The sequence below is a fragment of the Pempheris klunzingeri genome, chromosome 2 (assembly GCF_042242105.1).
Source record: "Pempheris klunzingeri isolate RE-2024b chromosome 2, fPemKlu1.hap1, whole genome shotgun sequence".
NCBI classification, from domain to species: domain Eukaryota; kingdom Metazoa; phylum Chordata; class Actinopteri; order Acropomatiformes; family Pempheridae; genus Pempheris; species Pempheris klunzingeri.
This window is the reverse complement of record NC_092013.1, coordinates 20,817,109-20,832,168: the sequence shown is the minus strand read 5'-3', so window position 1 is coordinate 20,832,168 and position 15,060 is coordinate 20,817,109. Positions and strand designations below refer to the sequence as shown.

Genomic DNA, 15,060 nt, shown 5'->3' with positions numbered 1-15,060 from the left:
CGTGAATGTGGCCCACATTAGCCCCTCTTTTAACAAGGGCATCAAGCATAACAAGAGATATTGCTTCGTTGGAACACTTTCAAAAGAGAATTGGCAAATAAAATGTGTCTAATTTATGAAGTCATTTGGATGGCATTCGATGGATATTGAATTGCGTGGGAATTATGCCCTCATGTCTTGGTATGTGCAGCCTGCAACCGTTCCAGTTTCTCGTAGGGATTATTTGAAATGTGAACTTCCCTGGCACGAGTGCATAACCCATGTAATTTGCTCTTTTAAAAATTCCTCATCCCTCCCCACACGCTCCAGAGCATTTTCCTGTCTTTGGCGATTTTCCTCTGTACCACATCGTCAATGAATTGTTCACAATTAATCCCTACAACCACACACGAAGACCACTAGCTTCTTGTACTGTATTGTTTATATTGACTGAATAATGTGCCATAATTACTTGCTATGTTCATATAATTATTTTAATCCAAATGTAATTATATAAAGCAAATGCACACAGTGGAGAGCACAGGAAGGAACATTTTACAACCTGTAACTGAATGTGTCCTCTCCTTAAAGGCGGGCACATGTTTATCCCCCGGTGAGTGACTAACACTGTGTTCCACAGAATCAGTGGACTTTTTTTTTTTTTTTCCTCTCTCTTTCTTTTTCTTGTAATATGCATTTCCGCCACCTCTCTGAAAAACTCACAGGGAGACATTTACAAGGCCAGGCTGCTCCTCTTGTGGGTTCGCAGTAAGTGGTTAGGATTTTCTCTAAGAGCATCAGCTCTGTGTTAATGACATGCAGTCTCCGGAAAGGTTTATCCATTCAATTTGACTCTAGAGAGAAGATCTCTTCAGCCTGCTGATTAAATTAAGATTCTTTAATAAGCATATCTAGGTGCACTGACACAAGAGACATGCTGATCTGTGTCTACCAATGCAGATACTCGAGATCTTTTTTAAAGGCGAGTAACACTGAATTTCTGCAGTGACATGTCTTTGTCTCGCACTTAGCTGGTGATTATTCACTGCTTGTACTTCACGGTGCCACACGAATTCACAGCTGTTTTGGAGTCTGAGAAGTCCACTGTGTGCACTTTTTCATTTGTTGTACATTTAGTCTGCTATGTATGCTTCTGAATTGTTCACTCAAATTTTATTCTACACTCGGGTTCTAACTGAACCTTTTTGTTGTGAGCAACAGAGCTTGGCGTACGTAGTATGCAGACACAGATTCTTGCGTAGAAGGTCTCGCAAAGGATAAACGGTCTCCGTACAATGTTCTTACTAGAACCTAACAAGGAAATAACATGCTCACTTCAGCAGTATTTCAGAGAGATGACTGAATTTCCCTGGTTCAGTGTGATGTCTGTAGATATTATCTGATAGACACAAAGGGCCACACAGGTTAAAAAGATGGAGCGAATGAATGGATGAGTATGTGAGTGACTTACTAATAATAAATAAGATATTATGATGACTCATGGTGAACATGTACCGCATCCACGTGGTAGCAGAAGCTCACTGGGGAGTGTGTCACTAATAGCCAGAGCAAATTGTTCTCAGGAGTCTCATTGGTTTGTCAAAGGTGAAGGAAACAGTCATGTTGTGTGCTATACTTTGCTATTTCAACTTTGACAGTGCACAGTTACTTTTCAGCTTTTCAGCTTATTCTTTAATCAACCCATGTTGTGTCATGTGTGTCGTGTAATTTGACTTTGATACAAACCCCTCAAGCAGTAAAAACTTAAACTGACATTTTTTTTCATTTTAATTACCTATAAAGTCTGTGGCTGCTGTGGAAATGAATGCCATTTAACATAAAACTGTCAGTATGCATTGGGACACACATAGTGGGGATCGTGAAGACAGCAGGTTGTTTTTTTGAAAGATGTCAGGCCGATAGAAAAATTCTCTGTCATCAGTTCAGTAGCTTAGAGCTTGGTGATATGCCCAAAGTATTATTTAATAGTACATTTTATTGTTATTATTGTAAATGATACTAAGACTGTATTTGTATTTGATGGAAATATGTTTTTTAATGCTAGTACATCACTTAAGAAGAGCCTCTGTTAAGATTGTGGGCTCACTTTCAAACAGATATACACAGAAAGAGAAATAAAATACTGTTTGCTACTTGGTCATGACTGGAGAAACATCGATATAATTTGGTATGACAGGCGCTGGTTACAAATTGTAAATGGTTTCCACCAATGTAGCAGTTAAGCCATGCTCCTCTGGTCAAAGGCGTCCCACAGGGCGTGCCTACACTGCATGCCCTTGTCAGGAAAAAATACATTTGTTAGATTACATTTGAAAGAAAACTTCGATTAAAAAAAAAAAAAAAAAAAACCAAAGCAAGCTCAGCAGTCGAGTTGAAGAGGCACTTTTGGTGTCAGAGCTTTGAATTTAGGAATTTTCAATAGAGTGCAAAGGGTTACAGCGATGGAGAGAGACAGTTATTACACTGAGTACAATTAACAGTGAGGGTGCATGCTGTGAGTGCACTTTCTGAGAATGTGTTGGTTTTAGATATTCATCAGCCTTTCACTGGTTTGTTTTATTTCTGTGATTTCATCATTGCTATGCAATTTGTTCTATTATGAAATACATATTTGGAAAAAAAACAAAAAAAAAAACAGAAAGAAGTCTGTCAGATATTTAACATTTGCCTGGAGTTTGAGCTTTGTATAGTTTGCATAGTCTTTCTTCCTTTGCAGTGATCACCTCTTGAGATCTGGGAGACACTGATGCCTTCATACTGGTTTATGTTCTTTTACCAACACAATTATTGGTCATGAGGTCCCATTTTACCCGGTTTTATATTTCCGCTATGATATCCATCTGTTTTACAAGATACAATTCCCTCATTAAATACTGAATTTGTTGGAACTTCTATTATGTTGGGCAGAGGGCTGCTGTCTGTCAGCGGCAGTCAGCCCACGCACCATCGCTGGCTCAGTCTGCTAGCCAGAATGGCAGCACATAAAGAGATGTTCCTTTCACTTATATGTAAACTAGATATATTTTAGATAGATACAGCAAATGTATTTTTGGGCGCTTCATGAAGCTCCCCCAGATTTTAGGTTACGCATTACCTTCACTTGAATGTGTTCTTCATACAGTCTTCATTTAATTCCCCTCTTCCAGTTTCTGGGTGTGTTTATTTTCTCCCTGTGCTTCTTTGCTTATGCTATACTATTATCACCTTGTAAATTTGATTTTGGAACAGCGGAACTGTGCCTGCAGGTCTGTGATCAGTAGATAGTTACATGAAGAGCTAATGATAGGCATAATATAGCAAGGTCAAGACTCTATCTGGGATTCTTGTTTAGTTTTTTTTTTGAGAAGCTGAACTTCAAGACTGTCTAACTATCATCACCGAATACTTTGCTCTTATGTTTGGCAGCTCTTCCATCACTTGCTTTTTCCTTTACTTGCTCCTTTTGTTGTTTTCATTAGCGACTGTATACACGTGATTTGCTAGTGTGCTGCTGCTGCTGACTGCCTGCCTGTCAAAAAGCCTGAGTTATTAAATCTTAATGGAAAAATATAAGTATTTTCAATTATTTGACAACAGGGAAGCTCCTGACTATGTACTGCATGGTACTAATTAGACACTTCACATACTCTCACTTCTAAGTGGCCAAGAAAATCAACATGTTATTGTATATAGAGTTGCGACTGAGCTGTACTTGACACAAGCTGTGGCAGCCCTTTAAAAATAAGACGTTACATACTAACACAATTGTAAGAGTTGAGGTGCTGTTCAAATGCCTTTGCTTCTCTCTGAGGTTTATTGACTGAGCTGGTTTTTCAGGGCCAAACAACTGGTGGAATGGACTTTTCATAGCAAAATATGAAGGAAAACATCCATGGCAATGTTGATATGTCTTTCGCCAATTATGTTTTATTAACAATCATTCAGATTTCGCTCATTTTTCTGTTTCAGGGAAGATGAAATACACAGCGCGCATCATCATATGGCTTGCATGGTTGCACTGTAACTCACGTTTGTTTGTTTGAATCTCCGAAGTAATTAAAGAAATCGCAGAAGGTCACTGACAAATGAATGCTTAAGAGACGACCACTGACGCGCTATTTATAGAGATACTTGACCCCTATGTGGGAGTGTGCTTGCAATGTAATTGCATACGGATGAATTATGGCGTGAGAGAATGCGGACTCGGTCGGTCTTGAGCTTTTTAAAATGATTTTTACGCTGTGAATTCACAGGCTGCTTTATTCCTTCATTTACGCCAGCGAGAAGAAAATAAAACCACAACACAACATCAACAACAACTTTGCTTGAATTTTTCTGATTTATCACTGTAACTGAAACTTTTTTTTTTTTGTCTTTGTTTTAGGATATTTGACAGTTACCATAGAGCCGCTGCCTCCTGTCGTTGTGGGAGAGACTGTTACACTCAAATGTAACTTCAAAACTGACGGAAGGCTTCGAGAGATTGTCTGGTACAGGGTGAGTAAATCTGTTTATACCTTCAAAGCCATTAAGCACTAGATGCTCTCTTGAGCATCAATTTCTTTCATTCCCAGCCGTTCAGCATCTGAGGAGGTCAATGCCAATAGTCATATCGCGGGTTTATGGCTGTGATAGAAGAACAACCATGCACTGTCAAACTGCAATTGTTAGGAAACAAGCTATTATTCAGGCCAGCTGTATGGGTGGCATCGCTGGCTGTTGCTTGGGAATTTGATTTCTCAATCCGCTGGTCATCACCATCATCTCTTAATAGTTCACAGCTGGCGACTCAACAGTTATTAAAATCCCAGTTGCTGTACTACACTGCCTAAGTGCTGCCAATAATTAGATTGCTGTTGAAGGAGGAGGGGAAAAAAAAAACAAAAACAAGGAGAAAATCTTTGTGTGCCCGAGATGGAGTTTATGTGGCCAAATAAAACTGTTTTAAAATGTGTCAAAGTAAAGATCTGCGAAACAAATCCGCTAAATATTACAGTTCGCAGAGGACGCATTTGTTTCACTTCAAAAGAGTCACTGATAAGCACTTGAATTGGAAAGCAGGAGCAGCTGCCGCGATCACACCCTTGCCTGTCCATTTGGTAGTAAAAAAAATAAATAAAAACTAACTCTGAGATAATTGTTGAGAGCCATGCAGACTTGCTTTTGACTTGCTTGACTCTTCACCAAGTTGTAAGTGAAGCTGCTGACTGGTGATTAGATTTGAATAATGCGCTGCAGACAAATTGCAGAGCCTGAGATTAATCAGCCGAGCCTTTTGTGTATTCCACAAATGCATTCTTGCTTAGTCTTGTGTCATTTGTGATGTTTGCAATATCATCTAAACACTGATGGGTTCCTAAAGCAAACAAGTGGACAGCACGCAGACAGATGCATTCAAGGGTGGCTTCGCTGATGAGCAAACACCAGAATGTGCTCCTCTGACTTCCTGTACAATATATGTGGCTCAGAGGAGCACTCCGCTGACTTGAAATGGGAAAGCATAGATTTCTTATCATCAGGAGCACTATTCAGTCTGTGAAACAGTTTGTGTACTTATTTTTGGCTCTTGAGGAAGCTTTCCAATGTCCTAAAAATAATCCTGATGACGCGATCGGGCAGAAGGTGCTGGGAAATGTAAGATCCTGCAATGCTGGAGCTTGACCCATGCTGGATTCAAAGTCGGGACATCTCAGTACGCACGGCATCCGTTTTAACGATTCCTTCTAAAACGTTTTCTCTTCCTCATCTCCTACACTTTAGGGAAGTGCAGCACTAAGTCACTGAGTACCAAATTAGTAACTGACTCACAGTGACGAGTGAGCATTCAGGTATGGCGGGTGGTGGTGAGGAAGGGGAATTTAAAAACATTCTACCAAGAAGACACAATTAATATTATAATTCATTATTCTGTTAACACCTGAGTGAAGACTTTTCTCTGGTGCATTACCAACAGCAGTTCACTACCAAAACAAGAGGCCGCTGTCAACAAAAAGTAAAAAATTATGAACTTCAAAGGCAGGATTTATTTATTTATTCTCCCTTTTTAGAATTTCAACATCAGTGGTTTTCATGTTTGAGCTCCTCGTCATCTTGGGTCACTGCCCAATCCACTGGCCTTTTGCCAGCATGCAGTCCTTACTGGTGAATTCTGCATCAAACTTGACAAATGATAAAAAAAAAAATAAAGAAATAAAAAAAAATCATATTAATAATTGCGAATGTGCAGTACAACGCCATGGTGACATTCACCTTGGTTTCACCCTCCACCCTGTGCTGGAACACTGTTCATTAATAAGCGAGCAGCGGTTTATTGCTTAGGCAGGAACTCTGTCTTTAGAGTAGCTTCTGCTTTCTCACTTTTATTATTGTGAAATAAAACAGTGTCTCTGGACTCATCTTAGCAAATGCTGACCTTTCAAGGTAGGACAAAAAGAGATTTATGGCACTTTACGCATTCACCTTAGTATCATAGATCACTTTCATTGCTGTGACAATTTCATTTAATCAGGCAGGGATTGCGGAGCATTGTTTTGCCTATATTCTGTCAGATTTCTGTGGTGTCTATTGATAGCCATAGTTTAAATAACCGCTCTGCGAATACAGCTGCCCATATTAAATGTTCTCACAAGGAAAACAAAAAGGTTGTAGCAGAAATCAGCCCCATCTCTCCGGTGGCCACTGCTCAGCACAAGCGTTGATAAATTATAAATCAATTATCCACACTAGGCTGCCAAAGTTTCTTTAATCTCTGCCTTTTTTTTGACTAAATACTGTTGACTTCTCATTTTACCTCCTGTTCAAATGGAACTGGGGTTGATACTCACCTGGGGAATCCTTGTATCTCATCGAAGCCTGGCCAATCAGACAGAGGGCTGAATGAACTGAATATTTCAGCCACTGCTCATTTGTGGTGCCACTGTAGATCCTGACGTATTCTGTTTGAGGATTTTTTTCATGCATAACACATCCGGGCTGCAGTCAGAATTAGCATGTCTTAGGATGTACTTAAGATAAACCTGATTATTTTAGAGAGCCTTTCAAGCCAAACTAACTCAAATTCTCCACAACATTATATTCAAAACTGAAGAGATAAAAGTAATGGATTTGATATGAGTTACCTCACGGCTTCTATAATATTAAAGCTTTTATATTTCCTTTTATCCCCCTTAACCATGAACAAGTTATTTCTTAGGGACCTTGCTAATATAATCATTTCACAGCGGAGTGTAAGGGTGTGTGGAGGGAGGGACATGGCAGTTTTTCTTTTAAAGCCACGCCCTCCCTTTTCAGTAAGATTTTCACTTCATCATTTTCATTAGTGGTGTGCGATACTGCTAGATTTGATATCGATCCGATATCAAGTAAATACAGGGCCGGTATCACCGATACCGATACCGATACTGATATCGATACTAAAATTTAGGTGGATGCATCATCAATGTGAATCAATCTAAATTTGAATGATCTTTCATGTAATAGAGAGCATCAGGGTCGCTGACAGCAGAAGTGGCTGAACTCTTAAGTGATAACAACTTCTACTGCTTCAGAAAACTGTTTTTTATTGAACACCACATAACAGAATAAATCAGAGCATGTTATTGAACCCAATGCCCATCTAAGTTATGGTTCTCCCCAAAACACATTAACCCTACCCATCAGTCCTTGCTGCGCGGCCCTGCCGACGCCACAATGTGTTTGTACGAATTTGTTGTGTTACCGCTGTATCTTCAGCCTTTTTACAAATCGTACAACTTGCCGTTGTTTCATTTTCGGCCTGAAAATACAACCAAACAGCGCTCCTCTTTCTCTCTGCCATTCTCCTGCTCTCTGTGCTGTGTATGTCCGCTGCTGGCCGGGCCGGGCTGGTAGTGGTGGCCGGCGCCGCTGAGTCACGTGACGGTACAACATCGAACACAAGCAAGGGGGAGAAGGAGCAAAGTGAGCCTGCTCTGCGCTGTGACAGCAGCAGCACTTAGAGACACACAGCCAGGTCACCTCTTTAATGAAACCGCTGCAGTCGTACAGTCGTACATTACATTGGTATCGATCAATATCGATAACAACGTTGGTATCGATTTATCGATATTTGGATCGATCCACCCACCACTAATTTTCATACATTATGTCCATGTCTGCAACAACAACAACGACTACGATAACAACAATAACAACTATAACGATAACAACAACAGTAATAACAACGGTAACAATAACAACAAAAACGATAACAATAATAATAACGATAACAATGATAATAATAACAACAAAAACGATAACAATAATAATAACGATAATGATACTAATAATAATAATAATAATGACGATAACAATGATAATAATAATAACAACAAAAATGATAACACCGACAGTAATAACGATAATGATAATAATAACAACAACGATAACAACAGTAACAACAATAATAATCACCATAATCATCATCTTAAGGGAAATAACCATAATCAGAATTGTGAATTTGCCTCAGATAACAGAAGTGTTCAAAAAGTAATCCTTCCTCTTGCCACAAACTGAGCCTGCAGATTTTTTAAGAGGTGATCGAATACGTAAATGACAATAAGAGATTGTTATCACATGAGAAAATATTTCAAGTTATATAGGCTATGGATTAACAAATATGTACATCATACCTTTGTTTCATAGCACACTGAAGGACGTTTGGCATAGTGACGTCCAGGTTGCACATTAATAAACAAACTGTTGTAAAACAGAATTTAATTCAATTGATTTAATTGATTTGGTTTTGGAATTAGATTTGGGAACGTGGAGAGACTTCATTATGTGGTCCGAACTTTCTCACACACACACACACACACACACACACACATGCACACACAGCAGCAGCCCACTGCTTACAACTATTGTATACTTGGTAGTGAAGTGCGGTCATGACACTATTCACAACTGAATATGGTTCTTTTAGGAAACATGTTTCTTTGACCTATTTATTTGTTTAACACGACTAATACTCATTACATTGAAAAAATAAGTAGCCATGATTAAGATAATGGTTGCGGGTAATGTACTGGCGATACCTACAGATGTATGATTTTACTGCTGTCATGGGAGCTCAGACCCCTCCTTATGGGAGCTCAGGTCCCACCAGCTCCCTCATAACTTGAACCCTGAGTGTATTGCTGCTTATGAAAATACATTGTATTTAACCATGTTGTAAAGCTGTGGTCTCTGGGACCCCAAACAGAAGAACAGGAGTAATGCAGAAGTAATGTATCATTTTCTGTGGCTGACGTAAGAAATGTGTCATCAGTTCAAGATCACATATATAAGCAATTCTCATTTGATGAGCAATTCTATAAAACGTAGGCAAAACTCATGAAGTATCATGGTGATAAAATGATGTTGAATATGTTTTGAGCTATTAAAGGGGAAGAGGAAACATAATTGATGAGGTACGGAAATGTGAATAACATTTTCAACTCCTCAGTCTGGCCAGTGTCATGAATCCGCACACTCTACGAGGTCTACTCCCTCTATACATTGTGGCTCGTGTGGATGATTTTCTGATTTCTGATCAAACTCACGTAGTGGAGGACACAAGAAACAAGGAAATGATACAAAAAAAAAAACCATGACAGCTAACCAATTGTAGCTTCAACCAGTAAAAAAAATGCCAAATAAAATATTTTCAGACCTGCTTCTTTTTTCCCCTCCTACTGTTACCTTCCGACAATATACACAGGACTGGGTCCTCTATTATGACTCTCATTTTAGTTTACTCAAGATCGCACAAGATTAAGAGACGGGCAGAGCCAGGGAGTGACTGCGGGAGAGTGAGAGCAGTCCTCAGTAATGGATGTTGTATAGCCCTGCAGCTAATGCTTCAAGAGCAGATAAATGAAACACTCTAAAGTGTATAGGATATTGCACTCCAGCCCGCATGAATGTTTTTAGTGAGTGGTGAATACTGGCAGGGCATGGATTAAGCACTGTGGGTACATAATACCACCAAGTTGTCTATTATGTTTTAATTGCATATCAAATAGTAATGATGGATCATTAGATGGGGTGGCGGTGACGTGCGGCCTGTTTGGGAGAAGAACGTCTGCTGGAAGTGTGTGAGAGTCAGCGGCGTCTGTTAGCTTGCCTGTTGAGTGCTGCTCTGCACTGTGGTTAATTTTAATCACTGGGTCAGCTGTCTCTGCTCTCTTCTTCTCCCTCCTCCTTCACTCTGCCCATTACAGAATTTCTCTATCCTCCCTAACATAACTCTTCTGGGATCGTCTCTCTCTCACCAACGCAAGTGTCTTCCCTAAGACGCTCTCCTAATTTACCGCTGGCCTGTCTGCTAGCTGAGCTGGTTCTCTCATACTCTTCTCGTCATTCAGCTGTATCCACCTCTGTCCATTTCATTATTATGATTCAAACTCACCTGTATTTATAATCCTGCTCTCTGCTGAATTGAACACCACTCTCCCCGCTCCCATGTGCAGTATGAGTGCACGGCTTTACAATACAAAATGCAATACCGACCACTAAAGAGGAAAATATTAATTGCGAATGTCCCAGAGACATTTTGTTTTCTTCATGTTAACAAATTGCAAAATAATCTCTGTGGGTTATTGTGAGCATGAGCCAGCCAGAAAATACTGGCAGTCAATTTCAACATGTAAAAATTAGTTTTTTTTTGTTATAAGTAGTCTTGTACAGTACAAGAATGGAGACGGAAGGTTAGAGATGAGTGATTTTTATTTTAAGAGTTCTCATTCAAATCCCCAGACGAGCTTAGGAAAACATGTATCCCTCCCCTCGAATGTGAATGTGTTGGTGTACGCGTTGGAGCAATAAACAATCAATAGTTTTTTAATTTCGAGAGAGGACAATAACCAAAGACAGTCGTAAATCTCAATCATCAGCTAAATATCATTGAAAGCTTGTCAAGTTTTTATGAAGCCATCTGCCTCCACAGATTCTCATCAGAGCATCACAACTGTAATAGTTAGCTTCACAACCTATGCTGCAACATCTCATAGCATTAAGTAACTGAAATGAAGCTACGAAGGGGAGATCAGGTTGAGAGGTCAGGGTTAATGTCTTGTGTCATGTCAATAGTCTCTGTTGGCTACTTTACCTCTTTTACTTCTAATACTTCAAAGTGATAGCTTCTCTCTAGCCAGTGCACTACATTTACCCTTTGCAATTCTATAAAAAAGTCTCAATACCACAAAAGCATGAAAGAAGTTGTGTCCATGTCATGTGAATAGTGAAGCGGAAAAAAGTGGTGCAAATATCCAGAAACTCATTTTATTGTTCAGAATACAGAAAAATAAACATCTATTAAAGAATGAGTGAATGAGATGGTGATCTCAGACCAGCTAATGTTACCATGACTGCCTATCCCTAAATTCAACCACATCATTTTAGTTGCCAAGCTACAGGTTGCTACTAGACCACTAGTTGCCACTAGACTCAGTCATTTTTAATGGATCATTTTGGGACGCACTGACAAACAGCCTATTTTTCTTTTCTTTTTTTTTTTTCTCTTTATTGTTTTGTCTTTACAAAGGAGATTTGTTGATGCGGTTACTGGGAGTAGCTCCCTTGAGTGTGTTCTTCTCTCTGAAAGTTCAAACAAGAATACGAGTATTCGGGGATGTTGGTGTCTTGACTTTTCACAGTGAGCAAATAATTTATATGTATTTACTCGGATTTCTATATGGTATTTAAATTGTATGTTCCAAACTGATCCACCCACTGGTCACACATTACCGACAGACGTAGGGACTGGGACTTAGTTGGACCTCCATATCCAAATGCTGCATGCAGTTCTTCCCTTTCAACATATTGCCATTATCTTAACAGCCCAGAAGTGCTGTACATGTGTACTTAAATGTTTGCCAGCTGTGTTTGGAGACAGCCCAGCTGCCATAGTTGCTTTGAGGAGAACATGATGGTTATATTTGGAAATATGAAAATAGCTCTGCACGTAAAACACTGGCCCGGCTACAACTGTACAGTGTAACTTACAGCAAGAAAGTTATTTTGAGATAATAGTGAGACACTTGGTGCCCACACAAACTCTGCGCCACATCTTATTCTAATACCACCAACTCTTCCATTGCCTCTGGTAGTGTTTCTCAGATTTACTTGTGGCCCACATTTTGACAAATCCCATTAAAGCTGTTGACAGTGTCAAAGCACAATATAACAGCTATGCAAATGACTTATCTCTTGTCACAGTCTGCCAAGAAATATAGGAGTGCATCACCTGAGGGCTGTGTGTCACTGGATTTACTGTTGTCTTTTTCTGGTTAAATGTTGCCTCCAAATGCAGTGGCAAAGATGGAGTATGTTAGTGGACACTCGATGGAAAAGTGGACTGTTTTTCTAGCCAGTAATCCTGTTTCTTGACTGTGGAGAGACACAGGAGGCGTCATATGGTAAATCCAAGTTTAAAATCTTCAAGACAGGTTGCCTGGGCAACTGGAATCTGTGAGTACAGAAAAGAGCTCGCCGAGTGTGTATGCACAGCACACTCCTGTGGGGTTTTTGGGTGACGAACTTCCCGCTTACAAATCCCCAGTTGTAATTGTGTAGGTTCAAAAGCTTGTAGTGTATAGTCCTAAATAAACAACGTGCACATCTATTCATGCAGGACAGCGTCGGTTATAAGTCTGTCTGATTGTCTGTCTTTCTGCAAGTACCATTTATGAAAAATATCATCTTCCATTTCAATATTGGTTGCAAAGACAACATTTTTAAGAGAATAAAAGTAATATTGTTCCCTAGAATTTCTTGCGTTATCTTTGGGGGAACATTTCCAGTTTTAGATCTTAGGCACCATTATCAAATGTAATGAAGTGGTGATTTTCCCCGTTTGTAAACCATTGACCTAGATGATGTCCAAGAAACTGTGGGCCACCTAAGTGACTGTACAAACTGTCTGTAAAATATTGGTTTATTTAATATCATTTGCCCTGCGATGATTTTAAGAGAAACTCTCAGTTTTCCACAAAACTTGGAGGGCCCTGTTTAAATTAACTATAGTGCATGGTCTAATGTGCATGATGCAAGTCATTTAAGGTGTGTCCAACCCCATTTTTACCAGTTAAACTGCATGTAATATGGCCACAAGTCTCAAACGAGTTGTATTTAGTCTCATGATTAATCATAGGTGAGTTTTGGGCCGAACATGAATTAAATCAATGTGTCATGTCCCGTTCCCATTTACAGCCGGGTGTCACCGGCAGGTGTAACAAGCAGAGTGCACATGTGAATCCACCTATGTAGACGCATCTTATCCCGAAAAACCCACAGGGCTCATCTACATTGTGTTCTGCCTGCAGTCCAGTTTCGCTCCATCCTCTGTGTGGCTTTAAATCCCACTGTGTGTATTTCAGAAGGGGAGCGTTTGCCTGGCTGATGCTGCACCACTGACTTTAGACCAGCTTTTTGTTGGTCAATGGCTCAATCAGGTTCCTCTACCTCAAGATAGCAATGTGCCAACAATCCACCTGACCACACGTCATATTAAGACCAACATGCCTCCGGGCAAACAGATGGGTGTATATACATTTGCTACTTACACTCTGTGGGCCCCGGGCATGAAAATGATAACTGCGCTGGTCAGAAACTAGAAATGACACTTGCATTGCGCTGTACTCTGCCTTGTTATGTATAAGATACGGCTTGTGATGTATTTTATTCTTATTTATTCATCTTTAAACATAAATCCTTGCACGGACTACTAGAGCCTCTTATCAACAAAAATAAGTACCATAGACAGATCTCTAATGACCGAAGGGCTGCTGTAAGGTCTGTGCCAATGGATTTCCTCAGCCTCTGTCCATGGAGCTGAGCTGGCTGTGGCTCTCGGGGCATGTGCACATTGCTTCCATCATCCCCCATAATTCAGCACCCTGTGAGGATTAACCTACTTGTTAAACAATGGTACACAGTGCCTTTTTTCCTGAAATTGTATGTAGCCAACCTTCAGGCTGCTGTGTCTTGACATGACAGGCAATACTGTCCTCTATTTTTAAGTGTGCCAGCTTCAACTGTGAACATAACTTGTATCTACTTAGAGAACATTTAGTGTGACAACTGTTTAGTTTTCCTTTTGTCTGCTATTAGGGCTTATGCAGAGTGAGTTATTTAGTTAGTGTGCCCCACTTGGCAGTACAGTTTGTTGCTTTCCTCTGTAGGCTCCCTGTTTCACTGTAGCATCATTAAAAGGACTGATTGGGCATTCCCCTGCCTTCTTCTTGTGTCTGCACTTGGGTTCAACCCCTGATCATGAGTCCATCTGAAGGAATAACTTTACACTGATGTGCCCTATGAAAGCATTAAATCCCCAAACACTCTAAAATGCCCTACAAATCTTTAAAAAATAAATGGCAAATTAGTCTCTGCTTGCAATACACAAAAAAAAAGCTTGTGTTAATGTGGTTATTCAGCAAAATGTGTAATTTGGGCAGCAGCTGGTAACGTACTACACATCAGAATGTTACATTTTACGAAATGTGATGCTTTCTTTTTTTTTTGATAAAAAAAACAATTTGTGTTTTAAGTCTGCCCACTCGAGCCATATGCAGTTCAATGATAATACATTTTGCAATCAGCAGCCCAGGTAATTACTTCCTGATGTGGTCATTGTCTTCTCCAATTTTGTGTCCTCAACCAAATCTAATTTTATTTCGAGATCTCACAAGAGAGCTCTTCCACATGTTACATTAAAGGTCCCATATTCTGTGCATTTTCAACATCATACTTGTATTTGGAGGACCCACTCGAACAGGTTTACTTTATCTAACATTCCAAAAATACGTTAGTTTTCTCATACCTGACGTGACTGCTGCAGCTGTTTCCAGCTTCTTTCTGCAAACTCTGTTTTGTCCAAGCTTTGCTCTTGCCTTTGACATTTTCATGTTACTGGGAACTGGTGAGAAAAAAAAACAGATGGCAGACGACAAGGTGGATTCAGGAGGTTTTCAGTGGGCGGAACCAGTCAGCCTGCGGAAGGGCTGGAAGACGTCACATGTTCAGATCCCCTTATGACATCATTAGAGGTAACCAAATCTAAACAGTGCGTTTTCACACACATTT

At 39.8% G+C, this 15,060-nt stretch overlaps 1 protein-coding gene across 2 annotated transcripts in view; it reads left to right on the top strand.

The window, feature by feature from the left end:
• igsf21a (immunoglobin superfamily, member 21a) overlaps window positions 1-15,060 on the top strand; it is a 171,816-nt gene that overhangs the window by 48,638 nt on the left and 108,118 nt on the right. For both annotated transcript variants that reach the window (XM_070850545.1, XM_070850537.1), the window contains exon 2: window positions 4,364-4,476. In XM_070850545.1, the coding sequence (XP_070706646.1) occupies window positions 4,364-4,476 (113 nt within the window). The remainder of the gene's footprint in view (window positions 1-4,363; window positions 4,477-15,060) is intronic.